This window comes from Xyrauchen texanus, chromosome 3, assembly GCF_025860055.1.
Source record: "Xyrauchen texanus isolate HMW12.3.18 chromosome 3, RBS_HiC_50CHRs, whole genome shotgun sequence".
In the NCBI taxonomy this organism is placed as follows: domain Eukaryota; kingdom Metazoa; phylum Chordata; class Actinopteri; order Cypriniformes; family Catostomidae; genus Xyrauchen; species Xyrauchen texanus.
In genome coordinates, this window is record NC_068278.1 from 15476816 (window position 1) to 15496767 (window position 19952).

General features: G+C 38.8%; 1 protein-coding gene across 2 annotated transcripts in view; it reads left to right on the forward strand.

Annotated features, from left to right (window-relative positions):
- LOC127630525 (double C2-like domain-containing protein beta) overlaps positions 1-19952 on the forward strand; it is a 352764-nt gene that overhangs the window by 303496 nt on the left and 29316 nt on the right. For both annotated transcript variants that reach the window (XM_052108114.1, XM_052108121.1), the window contains 2 exons: positions 12372-12446; positions 15428-15537. In XM_052108114.1, the coding sequence (XP_051964074.1) occupies positions 12372-12446; positions 15428-15537 (185 nt within the window). The remainder of the gene's footprint in view (positions 1-12371; positions 12447-15427; positions 15538-19952) is intronic.

Consider the following 19952-nt stretch of genomic DNA (forward strand, 5'->3'; position numbering starts at 1 on the left):
AATGTGCCACAGGAAGTCTTCTGCCTCACAGGACAGATACAAGTCTGATACACAATAAAAGACACACAAGGGAAACTGTTTGATACTATGATCAGGTACTAGGCCTATGATCTAGTCCTTGCATACAAATACCGCAAGGACAACATTGTACATACATATATATATATATATATATATATATATATATATATATATACCCATAAATCTATAAACTTGGTGATGTGTGTAATTTTTTGTTTACTGGTGGCAATAAGTGTAATTGAATATACACTGATGAGCCAAAACATTATGACCACTCACGTGCAGTAAATAACATTGATCTTCTCCTAACAAGGCCACATGTCAAGGTCTGGGTAGATTAGATGGTAAGCGAACAATCAGTACGCTTACCAGAAATGGGTAGGAGTAAAGACTTTGTGACAATTTGACTTTGACAAGGGACAAATTGTTATGGCCAGACAACTGAGTCAGAGCATCTCTAAAATGGCAAGGCTTGTGGGTTGCTCCCGGTCAGCAGTGGTGAGTACCATACTGACTGTGGTCTGAGTATGGTCAAACCGGCAACAGAGTGATGGGCACCCAAGGCTTATTGATGTGTGAGGGCAATGAAGGCTATCCCGTCTGGTGCAAACCGACAAATGGTATACTGTCACACAAGACACAGAATATTTTAATGATGATTACGATAGGAATGTGTCACAACACACAGTGCATCGCACCCTGCTGCGTATGGGGCTGCGTAGCCACAGACTAGTCAGAGTGCCAATGATGACTCCTGATCATCATCAATTGCAGCAACAATGAGCAAACAAGCATCAGAACTGGACCTTTTAGCAGTGGAATGCTAAAATTCATTCCGATGAATGCCATTTTCTTTTACATTACATGGATGGCCATGTACCTGGGAAAGTGATGGCACCAGGATGCACTGTGGAAGACGCGCCAGTGGAGGGAGTGTGACGCTCTGGGCAATGTTCTGATGGGAAACCCAATCAATTTGATATGTGCCAACTACCTAATCTTTGTTGCAGACCAAGGTCATGTTGGGTTAATCTCCTCGTGGTCACTGTAATGTGGTTCTCGCTCTCGGTGGGGCACGTGGTGAGTTGTGCGTGGATTACGCGTAGAATAGCATGAAGCCTCCACACGCGCTAGGTCTCCGCTGTAACACGCTCAACAAGCCACGTGATAAGATGCGCAGACTGACGTCTCAGACACGGAGGCAACCGAGATTCATCCTTCACCACCCAGATTGAGGCGAGTCACTAAATTAGAAATTTAATTTAATTTTAAGATTTTATTTATTTATTGCTTTAGCACAATGACACTATAAATGCCATTTATTTAGTTTGGCAAACAACTTATTTTTATGATTTCACACTTTGTGTTTCTCTTACAGTAAAAATGGATCTTTATATACATGAATATAAATTTGTACACAAATATAGCTGCCTTTATATTTTAGGAAAGGGGTCCCTCACAAGGAGATACATACTTGTGTTTCATTTGCATCAACATTTTTGAAAACCCCTGGTGTAGCTTGCAACATTTTCAGTAGATTGATTCCCTCCCTGCACACCACACCACACCTCAGCCTGAACTAATGTTTCTCTGTAATGTATTATGGGCACAGGGCACATGGCTATATCCTGGTTGGCTCAATGGTATTTGGAGCCCATACAGCTTTCACCCATTGAGAGTCATCTGTGCTGGAACCTATATCTGCTGTCCTGAAACACGCTTGATTTGGACCAACCCCTTCTTTTTACATAATCTGGCCTCTTTCATGTTTAAGTGGAGACTGTTTTTAAGTGGAGATCTCCAAAAGGGTGTTTATGTGGAAGCAGAGAGAGATATAATTTGACTAGCTATCCAGTGATTGGGGCATGGGAAGGGAAAGGCCATGTTTGTCTTCGTGGCAGCAGAAACTAAAGAGGTATGAATGAGTGGCTGCACACACGGTTTTACATGGTCTTGCTGATGTATGCAGCCCATCTCCTTTTACACTGGTCATTTTTTCCTGCTTCTCCATAATTATGATCAACTTTCCATTCACCGGCAACACGGCAATCGGAGGCTTTATAACACACATTTTCTGTTTTGCATTTTTCCTGCATAGTAGGACGTCAGCTGGCAACATGAATTAAAGGGATAATTCACCCCAAAAATAAAAATGCATCATTTACTAACCCTTTTGCCATCCTAGATGTGTACAGGGGTGTAAAGTAACAAATTACAAATACTCACGTTACTGTAATTAACTACGTCTTCCCCAAGAATTGTGCTTGTTGTATTGTAGTTTAAAATGTTTTATACTTTTACTTTTTCTTGAGTACATTTTAAGTTCTGTAACTACATTTACTGCACTATTTTCCCACCATCTGTGTTCACTACGTCCCTGTCCTGATTTTATTTGTATCTATCAACGTAATTGGCTAGAGAGAGTCTCATGACTCCCGTCAAATCAAATCACACGTAAAAAACACACAGATTTGGTGCCATCTGTGGAGAATGCCTCAAGCACAGTTTACAGATGAACATCACGGCCGCACATGAAACAGATTTTCTCTGTGAAAAAGACCAATTGCTTGAATGTGTCATGTGAGTTTAACTTGCTCAAGACAGATATCAGCATTAATCCTGCCTCTAATTTGAAGAAACGTATCGAGGTAAATTTCATATTTCTGCTTACTAGATTCTGTGTGTCTATAATGTAGCCTGATTATTGGGCTGCTGTTAGAGATTGAAGCAATGTTATAAATAGGGCTGGGCAATATAATGATCTAGATGTTTATTGAAAAAAAGATAGATGTCCTCGATCAAACTTTTGAGTAGTTTTCTATATTTAGCCTATGTTCAACATCTAGAACAGGGGGCGTTCATTAAATCAATTGCGATAGCAAGAGCACCACTGGTTGGTTGATCTAGATGAAATATAAAAGACTGACTTTTTATTTCCTGACGTTTGTAGCTGCATGTTGTTTGATTGACAGGCGGCTAATGTTTGAGCGCTAATGCGGTTACACGCCTAAACAGTCAAATACACTTTATAATTCCGCCAATGCCCGTCTTGATGAGGATTTCCTCTCAGAGGCTTAATTAGCCTGATAAGGGACCAGGTGTGTATAGTCACGACCCGGCCCCGCCCTCCGCCCTGTCACAGAGTGTACATGTAACCGAATTGAGCACTGTCTAGTAGGCTAAGTCATATAAAGGCTATTAATCGAACAACATTAACAATTAAACAAGAAAACCACTCACTACTTTTGGCCGAATAACTTTAAAAGTATTAATGTAAAAGAATAAAACAGTGACATTTTTAATAATAATATTTTTCTTAAATATTGTTTGTTTTTTTAATAATACTGACCCCTAATGTAGAGAGTGTGTTAATTGGTATAATAAATTACCGGGAAAGTAGAGATGATAAAATAATTTATAATTATGTTTAGCCTTTATAAAGATGGAAAAGTATCAATATTTGTAGAGCAATAATTCAGAAACTTCAGAAAATTGTTTATCATGCATGAGAATGAGAACACAAATATTTCTGGGCTTAAAAGATACAAGAACTAAATCAATGTTGAACATTGTATCTCAAAAGGAGAACAATGTGGCACCATGTGCTACTTAAAGAAATATTTCACTTAAAAATGAAAATTCTCTCATCATTTACTCCCTCATGCCATCTGTCTATGACTTTCTTTCATCAGAACGCAAATGTAGATTTTTAGAAGAATATTTCAGCTCTGTATGTCCATTCAGTGTAAGTGAATGGTGACCAGAACTTTGAAGCTCCAAAAATCAAATAAAAGCAGCATAAAAGTAATACATACAACTCCAGTGGTTTAATCCATGACTGCAGAAGTGATATTACAGGTGTAGGTGTGAAACAGATCAATATTTAAGTCCTTTTTTTGGTAGAAATTCTTCTCTCTGCCCAGTAGGTGGCGATTTGCATGAAGATTATGAATCATCAAAAACACAAGAACAATGTGATATTTAAAGTGGAGATTGACTGAGCAGGGAGGAGAATTAATAGTAAAACAGAAATTAAATATTGATCTGTTTCTCACCACATCTATCATATCACTTCTGAAGACATGGATTAAACCACTGGAGGCACATGAATTAGATTACTTTTATGTTGATTTATGTGATTTGTGGAGTTTCAATATTTTAGCTCAGATTCACTTTCATTGTATGGCCCAAAAGAGCTGAAATATTCTTCTAAAATTCTTAATTTGTGTTCTGCAGAAGAAAGAAAGTCATACACATCCAAGATGGCATGAGGGTGAGTAAATGAGAGAATTTTCATTTTTGGGTGAATTATTCCTTTTTAAGCGTGATGTAGCCCCTGTACAAACAACTTCTCCCACGCCTGCTCAACCTCCACTATTGTGCAGGACATGCCGTGCCAAGTGATCCTGCTTATTTAGCATTTTATTTGCATTTCTTGCATTGTTTGAACATGTTTTATGCACAACAATAACTCGCTCTGTCGGCATTAAGGGAAATTTAGACCCAACACATAAACTGATTTTAATGTAATTATTTCACACATTATGATTTAAAATGGTGATCAGTGTATTGAAAATAACTTTTTAATCTTTTAATTTCTGTTATCATGTCTCCCTTTTATTTTTTGGAATCAGATTCATGTAGTGTTTATCATAGATAAGTGATGTATTTTAAAAGTTGGCATACAGTGTTCATTATAATGGGCATATGTTTTCTCGGTACTCAATACTCACTACTCATGAGTACTTTTAAATGAGCTACTCTTTTACTCTTACTTTTTAGGACAGCTACTTTTACTCCACTCATACTACATTTTATGGGAAGTAACAGTACTTCTCTACTTGAGTATGATTTTCTTCAGTACTTTTTCCACTACTGGATGTGTATGACTTTCTTTCTTCTGCTGAACACAAAAGAAGATGTTTAGGAAAATATCTCACCTATGTGAGACCATTTAATGCAAGTAAATGGTAGCCAGAACTTTGAAGGTCCAAAAGCACATAAAGGCAGCATAAAAGTAATCAATATGACTGTGATATGATAGGTGTGGGTGAGAACAGGTCAATATTAAGTATTTTTTTACTCTCAATTTAAGTCAATCTCTGGATGTTCTTTAGCTCGATTACATTTACACCTTGCAGTCCAATGTGTCTCCACTGTGATCAGATAGAGATCTGATCAAAATTACCCATGCAAAATGGAAAACGCTACTTATATATAATTCCGAGTCACCAAAGGAAATTGAATTATATTTGTCTCGCGTTCGGCGCTTGGCTAAATATGCTTCATTTGAAGCCTGGCTTCATGTGTGATGCACATGATTAGTTGTGATAGGTATGGGTGAGAAACAGATCAATATTTAAGTCCTTTTTTACTATCTATCTCCAATTAACTTTTCAGAGTTAGAAAACAGAAGAGATACGCAAGCAAGTGGGGATTTGAGGACAGAGACGAGATATTCCAAGTGTTTTCCAATGGAATAATTAATTGGATATATTGTAGTTTGGATGACAAGATTGCAAGACTGCAGTGTCTGTTGTGTTCTACACGTAGCAGTGGCAGAATAACAGAAAAAGGCAAGAGCCTGCAACACAGTGCTTTGACTGTAGCATAACCTCATCACATAATTATTAACTGACTCACGTTTTGCGGCTGAACCACCGGCCCGCTCGGTTCTCCCGATGGACATTCCGCACCTGATCGGCCCAAAAGTGCATCGGCCCACCGGGAAAATTTCCGGTATGCCAGATTACCAGAACAGCCCTGATTTACACCTATCATTTAATGTGGTCAAGTGCAATCCGATAGCATGTACAAATGCTGGACGAAGTCGAGCTACAATCGCGTTATCTAGGTCTGATAGTCGGACTTTGCAAAAATCTTACTGGTACGATTTCAGTCAGACAAAAGCGTATACATGACATTTTGACAGGTTGCAGTTTATCAGACAACCATATTTCACGCTAGCCCTGAAACACAAAGCAAATACTGAATTATGCCAAATGTCTGGCTCATTGCTGAGCAGAGATATCTCAGTTATTACTATCAAAGGCATATATATGCCCTGTGTGTTTGCTTAATCTAAGTGTTTTAGGCATATTGGAATTACATTTATGACAATGGGAAGATGGGGAAAACACAAACGTATAGTGTTTAGTGTTTGGCCTCATTTTCATGACGTTGCATCAGGCCTCTTCTATAGTGTAGTGGACCTTAGATGCTGTTTCAGCCTGCAGCGTCTTCAAAGAGAACGGCCATCTGCAGTCTATGCATGCACACACAAACGTACTCGCAAACACAAGCGAACCTGTGGATATTTGTTGCTGATCAGAACAAGGACACTCTTCTGTCACTGTTATGGGCCACCAGCTGGAAGAAAAATGTCTTTGAAGAGCTGAATAAAAGAGAGAGAACACAAGAGATATTTACTTGTTGCCACCTTTGTCAATTACTTAAACAGTAAGAAGTGAACAGTTTCCCCACAAAATGATAATTCTGTCATTATTTTCCCACCCTTATGTTGTTCAGAACCCATATGATATTGTATCCATTTAACATACCTTTTAAAAGTACTATCTATAACACAAGTATCCCTTACAGACTTTCTTAGACATCAACATGCTTTGCCAAAATATGAAATCGTTGAAGTTGTTTGTACATACTGATCTAGACACCCCTACTGCTCTTTTCCTTTGCCCATGTGGAGATCCAGTCCGAGAGAGACTTAGAGTATTCTCACACCCCTCATGTTCATGTGTTTTATTTCTCAGTGTCTGTTGTGTCAAATGAAACACTGACAATTATTTATGTTCTTATGCTCTTCCTCCATGTACCCACAAGCTAAACAAAAGAGAGGAGAGCGAGATGTGAAGCCTCAGCATGCCTCTTTGACAAGTTTAAACTTTATAGCTCAGAGAAGCAGAAAATAACTAATTAGGATTGTGGTTCTGACAGCCCTCGTGTGTTAGGTTGGTGAGGCTGTCCCTTCTATGGCCCTCGGAGATATAATCATCTAACACATGACTGCACATAGGAGTATGAGGGGCAGTCTATAGGACCTTACAGGAATCTTAACTGAGAGAAAATTTGAAATTAAATGTTTAATCGCATTCTGTTTTTTGTGTTTTTAAGCATTTACCCTGTTCGGTTTTCTTTCTAAAGATTGGCTGGAATAGATGGAAGTTGGAATAGTGAAGTTAGAAAGCTAAAAATAAAGTCTTTGGTGTTAATGAGAGAACTTTGTGCAACATTTATATAACATTCAAATTACAAATTGTTTGTCATTAAAAATTAACAAAATGAGTTAACGTAAACGTACCAACTACAGATAGAAATTATGAGATTAATCATAATTAATTGTAATACATTGAAAGCCCAAATGTCAATGTATGTAACAAACTGGCCATGGAGATGGTGTTAGGAAATGTATTAAAAGAGACACAAGCAACCAATCCAAAACAGCAGGCAGAGAGACGTAGTCGTAAAGAAGGCAGATAAATCCAATAAACCAAATAGACAGTCCAACCAGGCAAACAAAACAAAGGGTAATCCAAAAAGCAGTAAATCCAGAAAAACAGGCAATGGTCATAACATGACTCAAGAAACAATGGCAACGGAAAAACTCTCGGTAAAGCAGGGTAAACTTAAAATACTTTGCAATGAACAATGGAACTGTATGGCTATATTTACATATGTGGTAAACAGGAAATGAGCAGTGAAGAAATGGGCGAAGATCAGTAGAGGGCTCCCTGTGGTGGTTGGTAGGATGGGTAACATCCTCGGATGTTACAGAACCACCCCCCCCCGAACAACTCCTGGTGTTCTTCTGCTGGGACGTCCCCTTTGTCGTGGTGCTGGACGATTAGGATGGGCTTGGTGGAACTCTTGGATCAGGGACAGGTCCAGTATGTCCTTGGCAGCTATCCACAATCTCTCTTCCGGTCTGTAGCCTTCCCAGTCCACCAAATATTGCATCTGGCTCCCTCGTCGCCTTGAGTCCATGATCTCTCGGACCATATATGCAGGTGCTCCATCAACCTCCAATGGAGGCGGAGGCTCAGGATTCGTGATTCCAGGGCCAGATGCTGGGTGGACTGGTTTCAGCAAGGACACGTGGAATGAAGGAGAGATGCAGTAGTTAGCAGGAAGCTCTAATCTGTAAGTAACTGGGTTTATTTGATGGATAATTCTGAATGAACACACATAACTTGGACTGAGTTTCCTGCAGGGTAGTCGCAGCTTGAGGTCTCTTGTGGATAATTAGACCCTCTGTCCAGGCTGATTGTTGGGGTGAGGGCGCCTCCGCTAGTCAGTCTGAAAGCGTTATGCTCGAACCACTAGTTGTAGCCAGACATGTGCGCTGTCCCACACCCTCTCGCTCCACCTAATCCAATAGTCCACCACCTGGCACTGTAGATGGTTCTCCTGACCAAGGGAACATCAGGGGGGTTGGTAGTCCAGCACACATTGGAAGGGGGTTAGCTCTGTATAGATATGAGTGAGGGAATTCTGTGGGTATTCGGCCCAGGACAAGAAGTCGCTTCACTTCTCCTGTTCATGGCTACAGTAGCTCTGAAGATACTGTATCTGCTAGTCTCCTGGTTTAAACATTCCACATTTCTGTTGGTTTGGATGTGATAGCCTGAGGTTAGATTCTCATTGATGTCCAGTTGCTTACAGAACACCTGCCAAACACGGGACATGAACCTCAATTGGAAACAATGTCTTCTGGTAATCCATAGACTCTGAATACTTCTGTGGAATAGAGCATTAGCAGTTTCCATAGCCATAGGTAAATCCTTGAGGGACAGGTCTACATGATTTTGAAAATTGGTCGATAATTACGAGTATGGTGGTGTATCCGTTGGAGTTTGACATGTTGATGACAAAATCTATGGATATGTGGGACCATGGTCTTTGGGGTATTGGCAGTGGTTGGAATATACCTTGGGCAGTTCCCAGGGGGTCTTAGATAGTGCACACACTTGACAAGACTTCACATAGTTACTAACATCACAAATTACAGATGGCCACCAGAAGGAATTACATACCAGAGTGATTGTTCTTTGGATGGCAGGGTGTCCTGTGCTCAATAAAGTGTGGAACCATTGGATAGTTCTCAGATGTAGAGCTTGTGGTACAAAGTGCTTGGTTGAGGGGCAGTCAGGTGGTGACAGTTTGTGCTGTTGTGCTCGTTGTATTTCTTCCATGATATCCCGACTAATTGGTACAATGATGACAGATGGTGGTAGGATTGATCCAGGATGAGGTTGGATGTGGGGTGGATCACGCCTTCTTTAAAGTTCATCTGCTTTGCTATTCTTGCTGCCAGGGACGTAAGTGACGGTAAAATTGAACCTGGTGAAGAACAATGACCATCGGGCTTGATGTGGATTCAATCTCTTGGCTGCCTTGATGTATTAAAGGTTCTTGTGATTAGTGATAAATTGGAATGGGTGGACTGCCCCCTCTAACCAGAAACACCACTCTTCTAGTGCTGCCTTCATGGAAAATAATTCCTTGTTCCCCACATCATAGTTTCATTCAGCAGAATTGAACTTTCTGGAGAAAAATATGCAAGGGTAAAGCTTGCCTGGGGCTCTGTGATGTTGTGACAGGACCGCTCCAATCCCACAATCTACTTCAATGATGAAAGGAATATTGGGGTAGGGGTGTTTCAGTATAGGAGCAGTCGAGAAGCTTGACTTGAGGGAGACGAAGGCTTGGATGTGGCTTTTGTTCCATGGCAACTTGTTCGGTTTTCCCTTGAGCAATGACATGAGTGGTGCTGCAATGATACTGTCGTTTCTGATGAAGCGGTGGTAGAAATTGCCAAAGCCCAGAAACTGCTGTAGTTCTTTGACTGTGGAAGGTCGAGACCATTCAGTAACTGCTGTGATTTTAGAGATATCCATTTCTACACCTTGGTGGCTGATATTGTAACCTAGGAACGTGGTATGGGAGATATGAATCTCACATTTTTCTGCCTTGACAAATATCTGGTATTCTTGGAGATGTGATAGGACTGCTCTAACATGCTGAATATGTTGTTCCTTGTTTTGAGAGTAGATGAGGATGTCGTCAATGTAGGCAACCACACACTGATTCAGTAGGTCTCTTAAAATCTCATTGACAAAAGACTGAAAAGAGGGGGGCATTAGCAAGTCCATATAGCATGACCATATATTAATAGTGCCCCCTGGTGGTGATGAATGCAGTTTTCCGCTCATCTCCTCCGTTTCTGATGATATAAACACTTCTTAGATTGAGGATCCATGTGCAGGAAGTTTATTAAAAGAGACACAAGCAACCAATCCAAAACAGCAGGCAGAGAGACGTTATTGGATAAATCCAATAAGCCAAATAGAGAATCCAACCAGGCAAACAAAATAAAGAGTAATCCAAAAAGCAATAAATCCAGAAAAGCAGACAATGGTCATAACATGAATCAAGAAACAATGGCAATGGAAAATCACACGGTAAGGCAGGGTAAACTGGCAATGCTTGGCCACAATAAACAATGAAACTGCATGGCTGTACTGTATATACATGTGATAAACAGGAAATGAGCAGTGAAGAAATGGGTGAAGATCAGTATTTGGGAGAGGGCTCCCTCTGGTGGTTGGTAGGATGTGTAACAACCTCAGATGTTACAATGTAATAAAAAAAAAAGGTTTGTCCTTTTTGCATTTTTCTAACTTGGTTCCTGCTAACCATTCACAGAAATAGAATGTAATTCCAGAAGTCTCTGGAAAGATCTGAAGCTCAGTCTTTCAGCAGTAGCTCTCTGTGGAAATAAACTTTATTGTATTAGTGCTAGAGGCCTATTGACTTACTGTTGTCTTACTGACATATAGATAACAATAATCTTTTCTCAAATCTTGTTTCAAAGTTGCATCAGGCAGACAGCCAAAATGAAAACCATGATTTGTTCTAGCGGAGATGGTCCAAAATGTATGAGAGATACAAAAATGCTCAATATGGCAGCTGTAGTAATAGAAGTCCCCCCTTTCAGTTAAAGAACCAGCCATCTTATTGATAGAGTGTGTTTACTCCAGAATGTCCCTGCACATTAACTGAACTAGAGGCTACATTTATGATACCATTGTTGTCATACTTCCGGTCTTTTCCCATTCGAGTAGATATGAGCTGTACTTGTATATCTATCAACTACATAAAAAATAGCTGCCATGTGGGTGTTACCCAGATGGCCACAGAGTAAACTGACTTGCCTTAAAGGGACTTTGCTTGTACTGCAAAGGTAGAGTAGCATGTTTGTAATTTGAGCAATGGAGGAGTCAGGAGGCAGCGAACTTTCAACATGAGTATTTGATTACTCTTCAGCGTCACTCAAAAACATAAACAAAAAGGGCTTTTAATAACCACATAAAACACACAAATGCGTATTGCTGCAGAAGCAGGAATAGTCTCTCTGGTTCCACTCTCTCTACCACTCTGACACCTTGTGCGCTTTTTTTATGTCTGCCTCTGCCATCACTACAAAAAGAAACAGGTGTTAGAGATAATGACAACCCAGGTGACAAGCCTTACCACTCTCTCTCTCCCCCGCAGACAGACACATGACCACTCCCCCATCACCACAGGTCGATCCACACGTTGTGTGGCACATGCTGCATTATTCAGACAAGGTTGTTCAGAGACAGCCATGCCATTCTCTGCTTGTGAATGTGATGGTTTTTCGGCAAATATCTCATTTATATGGCATTAATCTTTAATACCCTCTTGAAAATTGCTCTGTTTTTATGATCAATATCAGGTGGAAGACCAAAAGCTGGGCATGTGGTATGAATGTATGAGACTCTCTAGGTCAACACACAAATCCTACAATAACAATATTATCAGAAAAGCAAACAAAAAAAATATGTGTGTGTGTGTGTGTGTGTGTGTGTGTGTGTGTGTGTGTGTGTGTGTGTGTGTGTGTATGATCTTTTATATACATAAATCATCTTCTTACATGAAAAATTTCACAGCTCACCAAATGAAGCTGAGCTATAAGTGAAAATGCAACATCCATTTTTATTATTTTCACCAACACAATTGCTCATTTAAATTTTTGACCGATTGTTCTTCTGATGTTTTGGCAGTAGAGTGCTTCTCCAGTCATGAATTGGCATCACCTCCAGTGTTTTTAAATTAGCTTATTTGGCTGGATCTGAAACAGTACATCTTGTTAGAAAAGGCATGATTTTGACATGGATTGGATATCTAAAGCCTTTTCAATCTATCAGGCTAAAAATGTGCTGTTGACTTCAAAGAATATCTAAAGGTGATTGTTTTTCATAAGTCACTCTTTTTTTCTTTCCTTATTTTTCTCTTTGTATCTCTCTCAGGGACTCAAACCAATGGATCACAATGGACTGTCAGATCCCTATGTTAAGCTGCACCTGCTGCCTGGAGCCAGTAAGGTATGTGACTGCTTTCCCCTTGCAGATGCAATGTTTTATAATGCAAGGAGGAATATAGTTCGTAATTCATATGTATTAAGGTGATGATTTGTCAATTTATGACTGGTCAACACAGTGTTCAAATATACATATGTATATACAGTATTACTATATATATATATATATATATATATATATATATATATATATATATATATATATATATATATATATACACTCACTGAGCACTTTATTAGGTAAACTTGTACACCTACTTATTCATGTATCTAATCAGCCAATTGTGTGGTATCAGTGCAGTGCATAAAATCATGCATATATGGGTCAGGAGCTTCAGTTTATGTTCACATCAACCTTCAGAATGGGGAAAAAATGTGATCTCAGTGATTTCGACAGTTGCTTGATTGTTGGTGCCAGACGGGGTGGTTTGAATATTTCTGTAACTGCTGATCTCCTGTGATTTTGACACACAACTGTCTCTAGAGTTTACTCAGTATGGTGCCAAAAACAAAAAAACATCTAGTGAGTGGCAGATCTGCGGATGGAAACACCTTGTTGATGAGAGAGGTCAGCGGAGAATGGCCAGACTGGTTTGAGCTGACAGGAAGGGTACGGTAACTCAGATAAATACTCTGTACAATTTAAGTGAGCAGAATAGCATTTCAGAATGCACAACATGTTGAAAACTGAGGCGGAAGGCTACAACAGCAGAAGACCACATCAGGTTCCACTTCTGTCAGCCAAGAACAAAAAGCTGAGGCTAATGTTCTGCTGGGAAATTCTGGGTCCGGCCATTCATGTGGATGTCAATTTCACATGTGCCACCAACTTAAACATCGTTGGAAACCAGGTACACCCCTTCATGGCAATGGTATTCCCTAGGATAAAGTGCCCTGCCACACTGCACACATTGTTCATGATTGGTTTGAGGTACATGATGAAGAGTTCAAATTATTGCCCTGACCTCCAAATTCCCCAGATCTCAATCCAATTAAGCATCTGTAGGATGTGCTGGACCAACATTTCAGATCCACGGCTGCTCCACCTTGCAATTTAATGGACTTGAAGGATCTGCTGCTAATGTCTTGGTGCCAGATACCACAGAAAATATGCCAATGCCCTGGCAGAAAGGCTAAATTGGCTCATCAGTGTATGTCACTGTACAACATCCATAGAGGCAACTATTAACCTTTTAACATATTAAGGTATATATATATATATATATATATATATATATATATATATATATATATATATATATATATATAAGGCTGGCAGACTTCACCTTAAAAGCTCCTTTATAACTTTTTTTTTTTTTGTCACATGAAGGGTCCAGAATCTTTTTTTTTATTTAAACTGCCCACTGATAAATTGAGATCTAAATGCCAATGTTTCCTTGTTGCTAACCAACCTAATGTGCCACAAATTATTACCATGCCCCTCATTATAATTCATCTCTTCATCTTTCCTACAATATAGCTGACAACATAGGACTCCTCTAAGTCAATCTCCTCATTCTATTCATCTCATTCTGTATGAATCATATGTCCTACAGTAGTGCTGAACTCTCCTTCACAGGGTTACTGAGTAATGGGAGAGGATCACAGTTATCCCATTAGGAAACACCTCAGAGATGTGCTACAGATGAAACAAAGACCTAGGAGTTAATCATTTCTGCTTAAATTACCATATGTGTTTTGGGTTAATCAACTTTACAGAACAAAGGTGTGAAATTAAATATGAATACTTATCAAGATTAGAGACTAATTATGCTCTAATAATTGAGTGTACATTAGCATAAATAGTGTCTGTCTGTCTATCTATCTATGGTATGTGTTCATTACTGAGCTTCAAAAAGCAACACAAAACAAGTAAGGTTCCTGCAAGAGCTTTCAAATCCTCTGTGATTTCCAGTTTTTCTCAATCGCTTTGGCTCAATTCTTGAATGAGAATATTTTTTTCACAACAATAAGTTCAAATCTCTGAACAGTTAGTTTTTTGTTCACACCAGATTTGAATTTCTTATTCATTTAAGCAAATTGCACGTGCTTTGGCACATGTGTAAAAAAAAATTGGCACAATAACTAAATGCACATGGCTTGCTGATCAAAACCGAGGACTTGATTTTCATCATCTTCACAACTTCTAAACATTCTTTCATCATGTGAGCCATCACATGCAAAATGATCCATTCAATTATCAAAATCTGTCAGACATATGTGAATATTCCATAAATATCTTTTTTTTTTTTTTTTCATTTTTGCATGGATGTCATTTTGTGGCAATTTTCTGTTTGCTATATTTTATTTACATGTAAGACATGAGGACATGCAAATGTGAATTTTCTGTTTACATGTAACACATTGCTACAACAATACATTTACTGTATACATACAAATGTGCATATCCTTTTTCTGTGTGCTACAGTATTGTGCAGTATTGACTTTCCCAGTAAACTTTCCCTACTGTTGAAATCAGTATCCAAAAAGCTCAGTGTTGTACATAATAGCATTCAGCTGGACAAAACTGGCATTCTAGTATAGTACAGTAAGGTGAAAAAACATCTAAACATTTTGATCAGTACAGCTCACGTGATGACAAAAAAAAAAAAAAAACGTTTTATTTTGGTGGCATTGGCCAATTTACTGACAAAATAACTAGGTTTTGAAGCATGAATTAAATGTTTTGGGTGGGTTACTACATTTTGCAGAGCTGCAACAGAGTTGTGATGTCCCATAAAACAGTTGTGACACTTACAGTTTAGAGAATGCTAAGTGATTGAGAAAAACTGTAAAGGGAGTTGGTACTGTAGACATTTAATGATATCAATATGAAAAAGTTAAGGTTTATCTTCTAAAAAATTATAATAAATATGAGCACTAGTGATATATTATCAGAACTGGCATTTTCTTTGGTAGTTTGTCTTCATATGGTGAAAGTGATCATAACCTCTAATCTTCAAGGACATCTATCTTTTCTTCTAGGCCAATAAGCTTCGTACCAAGACCCTACGCAACACTCTCAACCCTGTCTGGAGTGAAACCTTGACATATTATGGAATAACAGATGAAGATATGGTTCGCAAAACACTCAGGTAATCAAGTCTTTCAAATTCTATAAATTCATCTCTTCAATTTACTATGCTAAGGCATAGTTTGTAACATATAAGCATTCAACATGTGTGACTGAACACTCAACATCTTTTGGCTTGCTAATGAGAATAACAAAAGCTTGTCCAGCCTTTATTACTAAAAAGAGTTTAGCAAATGGTTGATTACCCAAATTTTTTTAAAAAAATTAGGGTTTGAAATTTTTTTCACTTTTACTTTTACTTAGGGTACAATTTCATGGACATATTACTGAACCCACATTTTTCATTTAGTTTACACAAGTGGCTTAAAGAACACTTATAGGGACAGTCCCCCTGGGACATCATCTGGTTAAGTGCCTTAGTCATTATGGATCGCCTCTTGCAGGGTTTGAAGTTCCAGCTTTTTTGGTTCCAAGCCCAGATATTTAACCACTAGGCTATACTGCAATAAAGTTGTAACATCTATGAAGTATAACCTCCTGAGACCCAAGCGTGACTGCTGTGTGCAATTACCTTTTCCCTTTTTGATTTGTTACTAGAAGCACCTAATAAACATTAATTAAATACAATTCTAAAGCAAACAGATTTCCAAAGTATTGATGGGAACATGTTAAATAATACCAAGCTATAGAAACCAGAATTTTTTTAATAAAATGTTTATTATTTTTTCATGTTTTAGACAAGTTACAGACATTACCTCAGAAATGTGCATAATTAATACTGATTCAAAGTATTGGCCAGCATCATCCAATTACTATAAACCATGTTAAAATAAAATTATACATTATACATTTTGAATCTATTTATTGATTTCTATTGTCTCATGCCTGTCAAACACGTTGAGTGGTCCAAACAACATCTGCTGCCTGAAACTGAACTTTGGGTTGGATTTTAGGAGTGAATGCACTGCATAGAGAGCTATAGGATGCTCACTTACCCTCCAGTATGCTGTCTGTCTGCACTGGTCTCAGAACTGTTGGAAATGCAACTTATTTTCATCCCAGCTCCATATAATAAAAGCAAATCTTTTCAGATTTTGTGTTTAGCAGTGTGGCGTTTCACGATAAATCCCTCAAATGGCATATCGGATGAAACTAGAGACTCTTTTGTCTCAAACATGTTTCAGTGTAAAAACATAATTAGGTTTCTTACTAGTTGTACTTTTGTTTGCGTTTCTCCCAAAGACAAACTTCTGCCATTTTGTTTGTCTCATCAGTTTAGCCCTTTACTGACAGCTAGTGATCGACCGATAGGGGGTTTTTAATGGCCGATATCCATAAAGCAGGGTGGCTGATAGGCTGATACATGCCGATATATCACACAATTTAATACAGAAAATAACATAAACATAAAATTGCTAATATGTTAGGAAGATGGAAATAATAGTACACACAGTAGTCTAGCAACCATGGATGGCATGTCCCCGTTAGCAATCACATTTTCTCAAAAAAATACTGAATCAAACCAATTGCACAGTGAATAATGAAGTTGCACTCATGCGCTCGTGCGGATCCAGCGTTAGCAGCAATCTCCTGACAGTTTAAACGGCCAAGATTGCTTGCTTGGATTGCCGCAGAGTGACTGTCATGATTTATGTATCAGAGGAACTTTTGATCCTAAAGTTTTTGATTCTGGCTGATGGAATATGTGCTTCAGAGGAAGATATTAGATGATCGCTCGATGGGATGAAAATGGTGGATTTTTGTGAGGTTCGTGGATTACATATTTTTAAACGAGATATCTGCATATTTGACCAAATATAATATAGTTTTTTGTGATATTTGCCTTTTATCATTAGAAAAGTTCCAGGGAACCGTTGAGCAGAGACCGTTAGAATGTGTGCTTCAGACTAAGATTTATGAGCATTCCACAGGATGCTGGATCTGCTGAATTTGTGGGAGGTTAGTTTATTACATCTGTTTAAATGAGATATGCGCATATTTGCAGACAGTATATGATTTTTTTATTATTAGAAAAGACAGTTAAAAGTTACAGGGAACAGTTGAGGAGAGAGGGAGAAAAAAACAGGCGAGCACTTTAACATTATGAGCTCAAACGCATCTGATATGCGGACCATTTAAATGACACTGCGTTGCACACTGGTCTATTATTGTAGTAACACAATGGCAAGTAACAACAAAATGAACCGTGCTGGTCGTTTACATGTCTCAGTCACTTCACAATCAAGCAGACAATTATGAGCGCCCTCAAGAAACAAATCTGCCAAAAGGGAAAATTTATCGGCCTCTGCAATATATCGGTCGACAACTACTGACAGCGCAGTGTCTTCTGAACTAAGAACAGTTGGTTTAAATTTGTTTTTGAACATTTGAATTTCAGGCATGGATTCTAGCCCTCTTAGGTTTGCTGCCAGGTGTTGGCTATCACAAATAGAGAAAAAGCTAATGCACTGCTGTAATGTAATGCATGAATTTTTCAGTTTTTCTCAGGCTATGAATAACATGTTTGTTTCTTTAAAGACCAATGCACTTTTTAGGTATATTTGGGGGAGGGGGGTGGGCATTTAGTTTAAATAGTTAGATATAGGTGCCAACAGAAGAAAGGTAACTTTTCATACTTTAATAAGAAAACAAGACTGAAATAGATATTTTATAAATTGTCCGTGATGGCATGATTCCAATTTAAAATTGAACACCAGAGCAATCTTGTGATTGGATGGCAAAGATGGGCATTATGATTGGGTGTGTCAGGCCAAACCCAGACCCTCACGTGGTGTAGAGCCTGAGACCTAATTACAAGCAGAACAAAAATTTGCCTTCAGAACAGCTTCAATCCTTCTTGGATCGCTGCAATTAGGGCTGGACTAGGAAGAGAAATAGGCTCGGGATTTTACATGGCAACGGGCCCAACTGTTGGGGGGGTTCGGTTGGGTGAGCCACATGTTGTTGAGCGAGCGGGAAGGGGGGTGTGTCGCTGTTCTTTTCTGCATATAGCGGCGCCATTTTGTGGTCCGTTCTGCATAATGCATCAGCTCATTGTTGCTTATCGCGGCCCATTCAGCACATTTACCGGCCGAACCACCAGCCCCCTCGGTTCTCCCGATGTCCATTCCACCCCTGATCGGCCCAAAAGTGCATCGGCCCACCGGTAAAATGGCCGGTATTCCAGATTACCAGTCCAGCCCTGGCTGCCATACAAGTCCTGAATAGAGTGTATTGGGATTTACGGCATTCATCAAACTGAAAAGCATCCAGATGAAGGGTAGGTGAAGGAGACAGAAGTCTGCTTCTCACTCTATACTTCAAAATGGATCTAGTGTTCACGAAACCTCTCCTGACTTTTTCCTAAAAGTTTGCATTTGAGTATTAGGATTCTGGAAGATAGCAATATAGTGAGGCAAAAGTGTTTGTTCTATAAACTGTAAAAAGTGGTAACCTGCAAATGTAAGGAGCTATTTCTACCTGATCTAACCCTTAAAATTCGTTTTTTGTTTTTTCTTTGGTGCAACTTAATGTATTCAGGTTGATTCAGTGAACAGAACATTTTTGACCTAGAAAAAAATAGTTAATTTACATGTTACTCAGTGCAGGATGTCATGTAAAATGGCCTCATATTCCTTGGTTTTTGTGACCATGCAGGGCAATTATCTGTACCTAATGTACCTAATTATCAGCAACCTCCAATTAGCTGTCTGCCCATACCTATGTTTTCCTCGCTGTAGTGAACTGTTGGCAGCAGAATCCGGGAAATAAAAGCATAACTTGGTTATGAAACATTGGAAAAAGCTATGCATTGGCCTTGGGTACAAGTGGTTCCTGAAAGGCAGCTATGCCATAAACCTAATGATGACATTTTTTTGTTGAGCCAGGGTCACAGAGGTGCTATTTCAATTTTAAGGTAATTTGTCAGAATGTATTTTTTAATGTATTGATAAAATATCCTGCAACTGAACCATGTAACCATTGTTCCTTTTTGCAATACAGTTTGTTCAGGTTTGGCATATACCATGATCATTTCTGAGACATTTGCCTGTTTTTATGACATACATGCCATTCGGGCAACGACTGTTTAGGCTTGTGAAAGTTGCCTTTTGTCATAAATCAAAGTGGTAATTGTTAGATCTCTTTAGAAACATAGTGCTAACTGATAATCAACCTAGTATGACTCACATTTATAAACAATTTTGATTTAGGTACTCGAAAGTTGAACTTTTTTTTTTATGTCGTATTTGTTATTTTGTCCACCCCCAGACATATACTATGTTGCCTGGTGATTTTATACCAGCTGAGACATCATTGCCCCTTTTTAATTGACATTAGTATTATCTCGCAAACATGACAGTAACTAAATGTGCTGTTTTGCAAAGCAAAGCTTGATTATTTTGTTTGCATAGAACCTCTGCACAGTGATTCAAAAGCTACATTAGGGCATAATAGCACAAACAAAGTGGCAGTAAA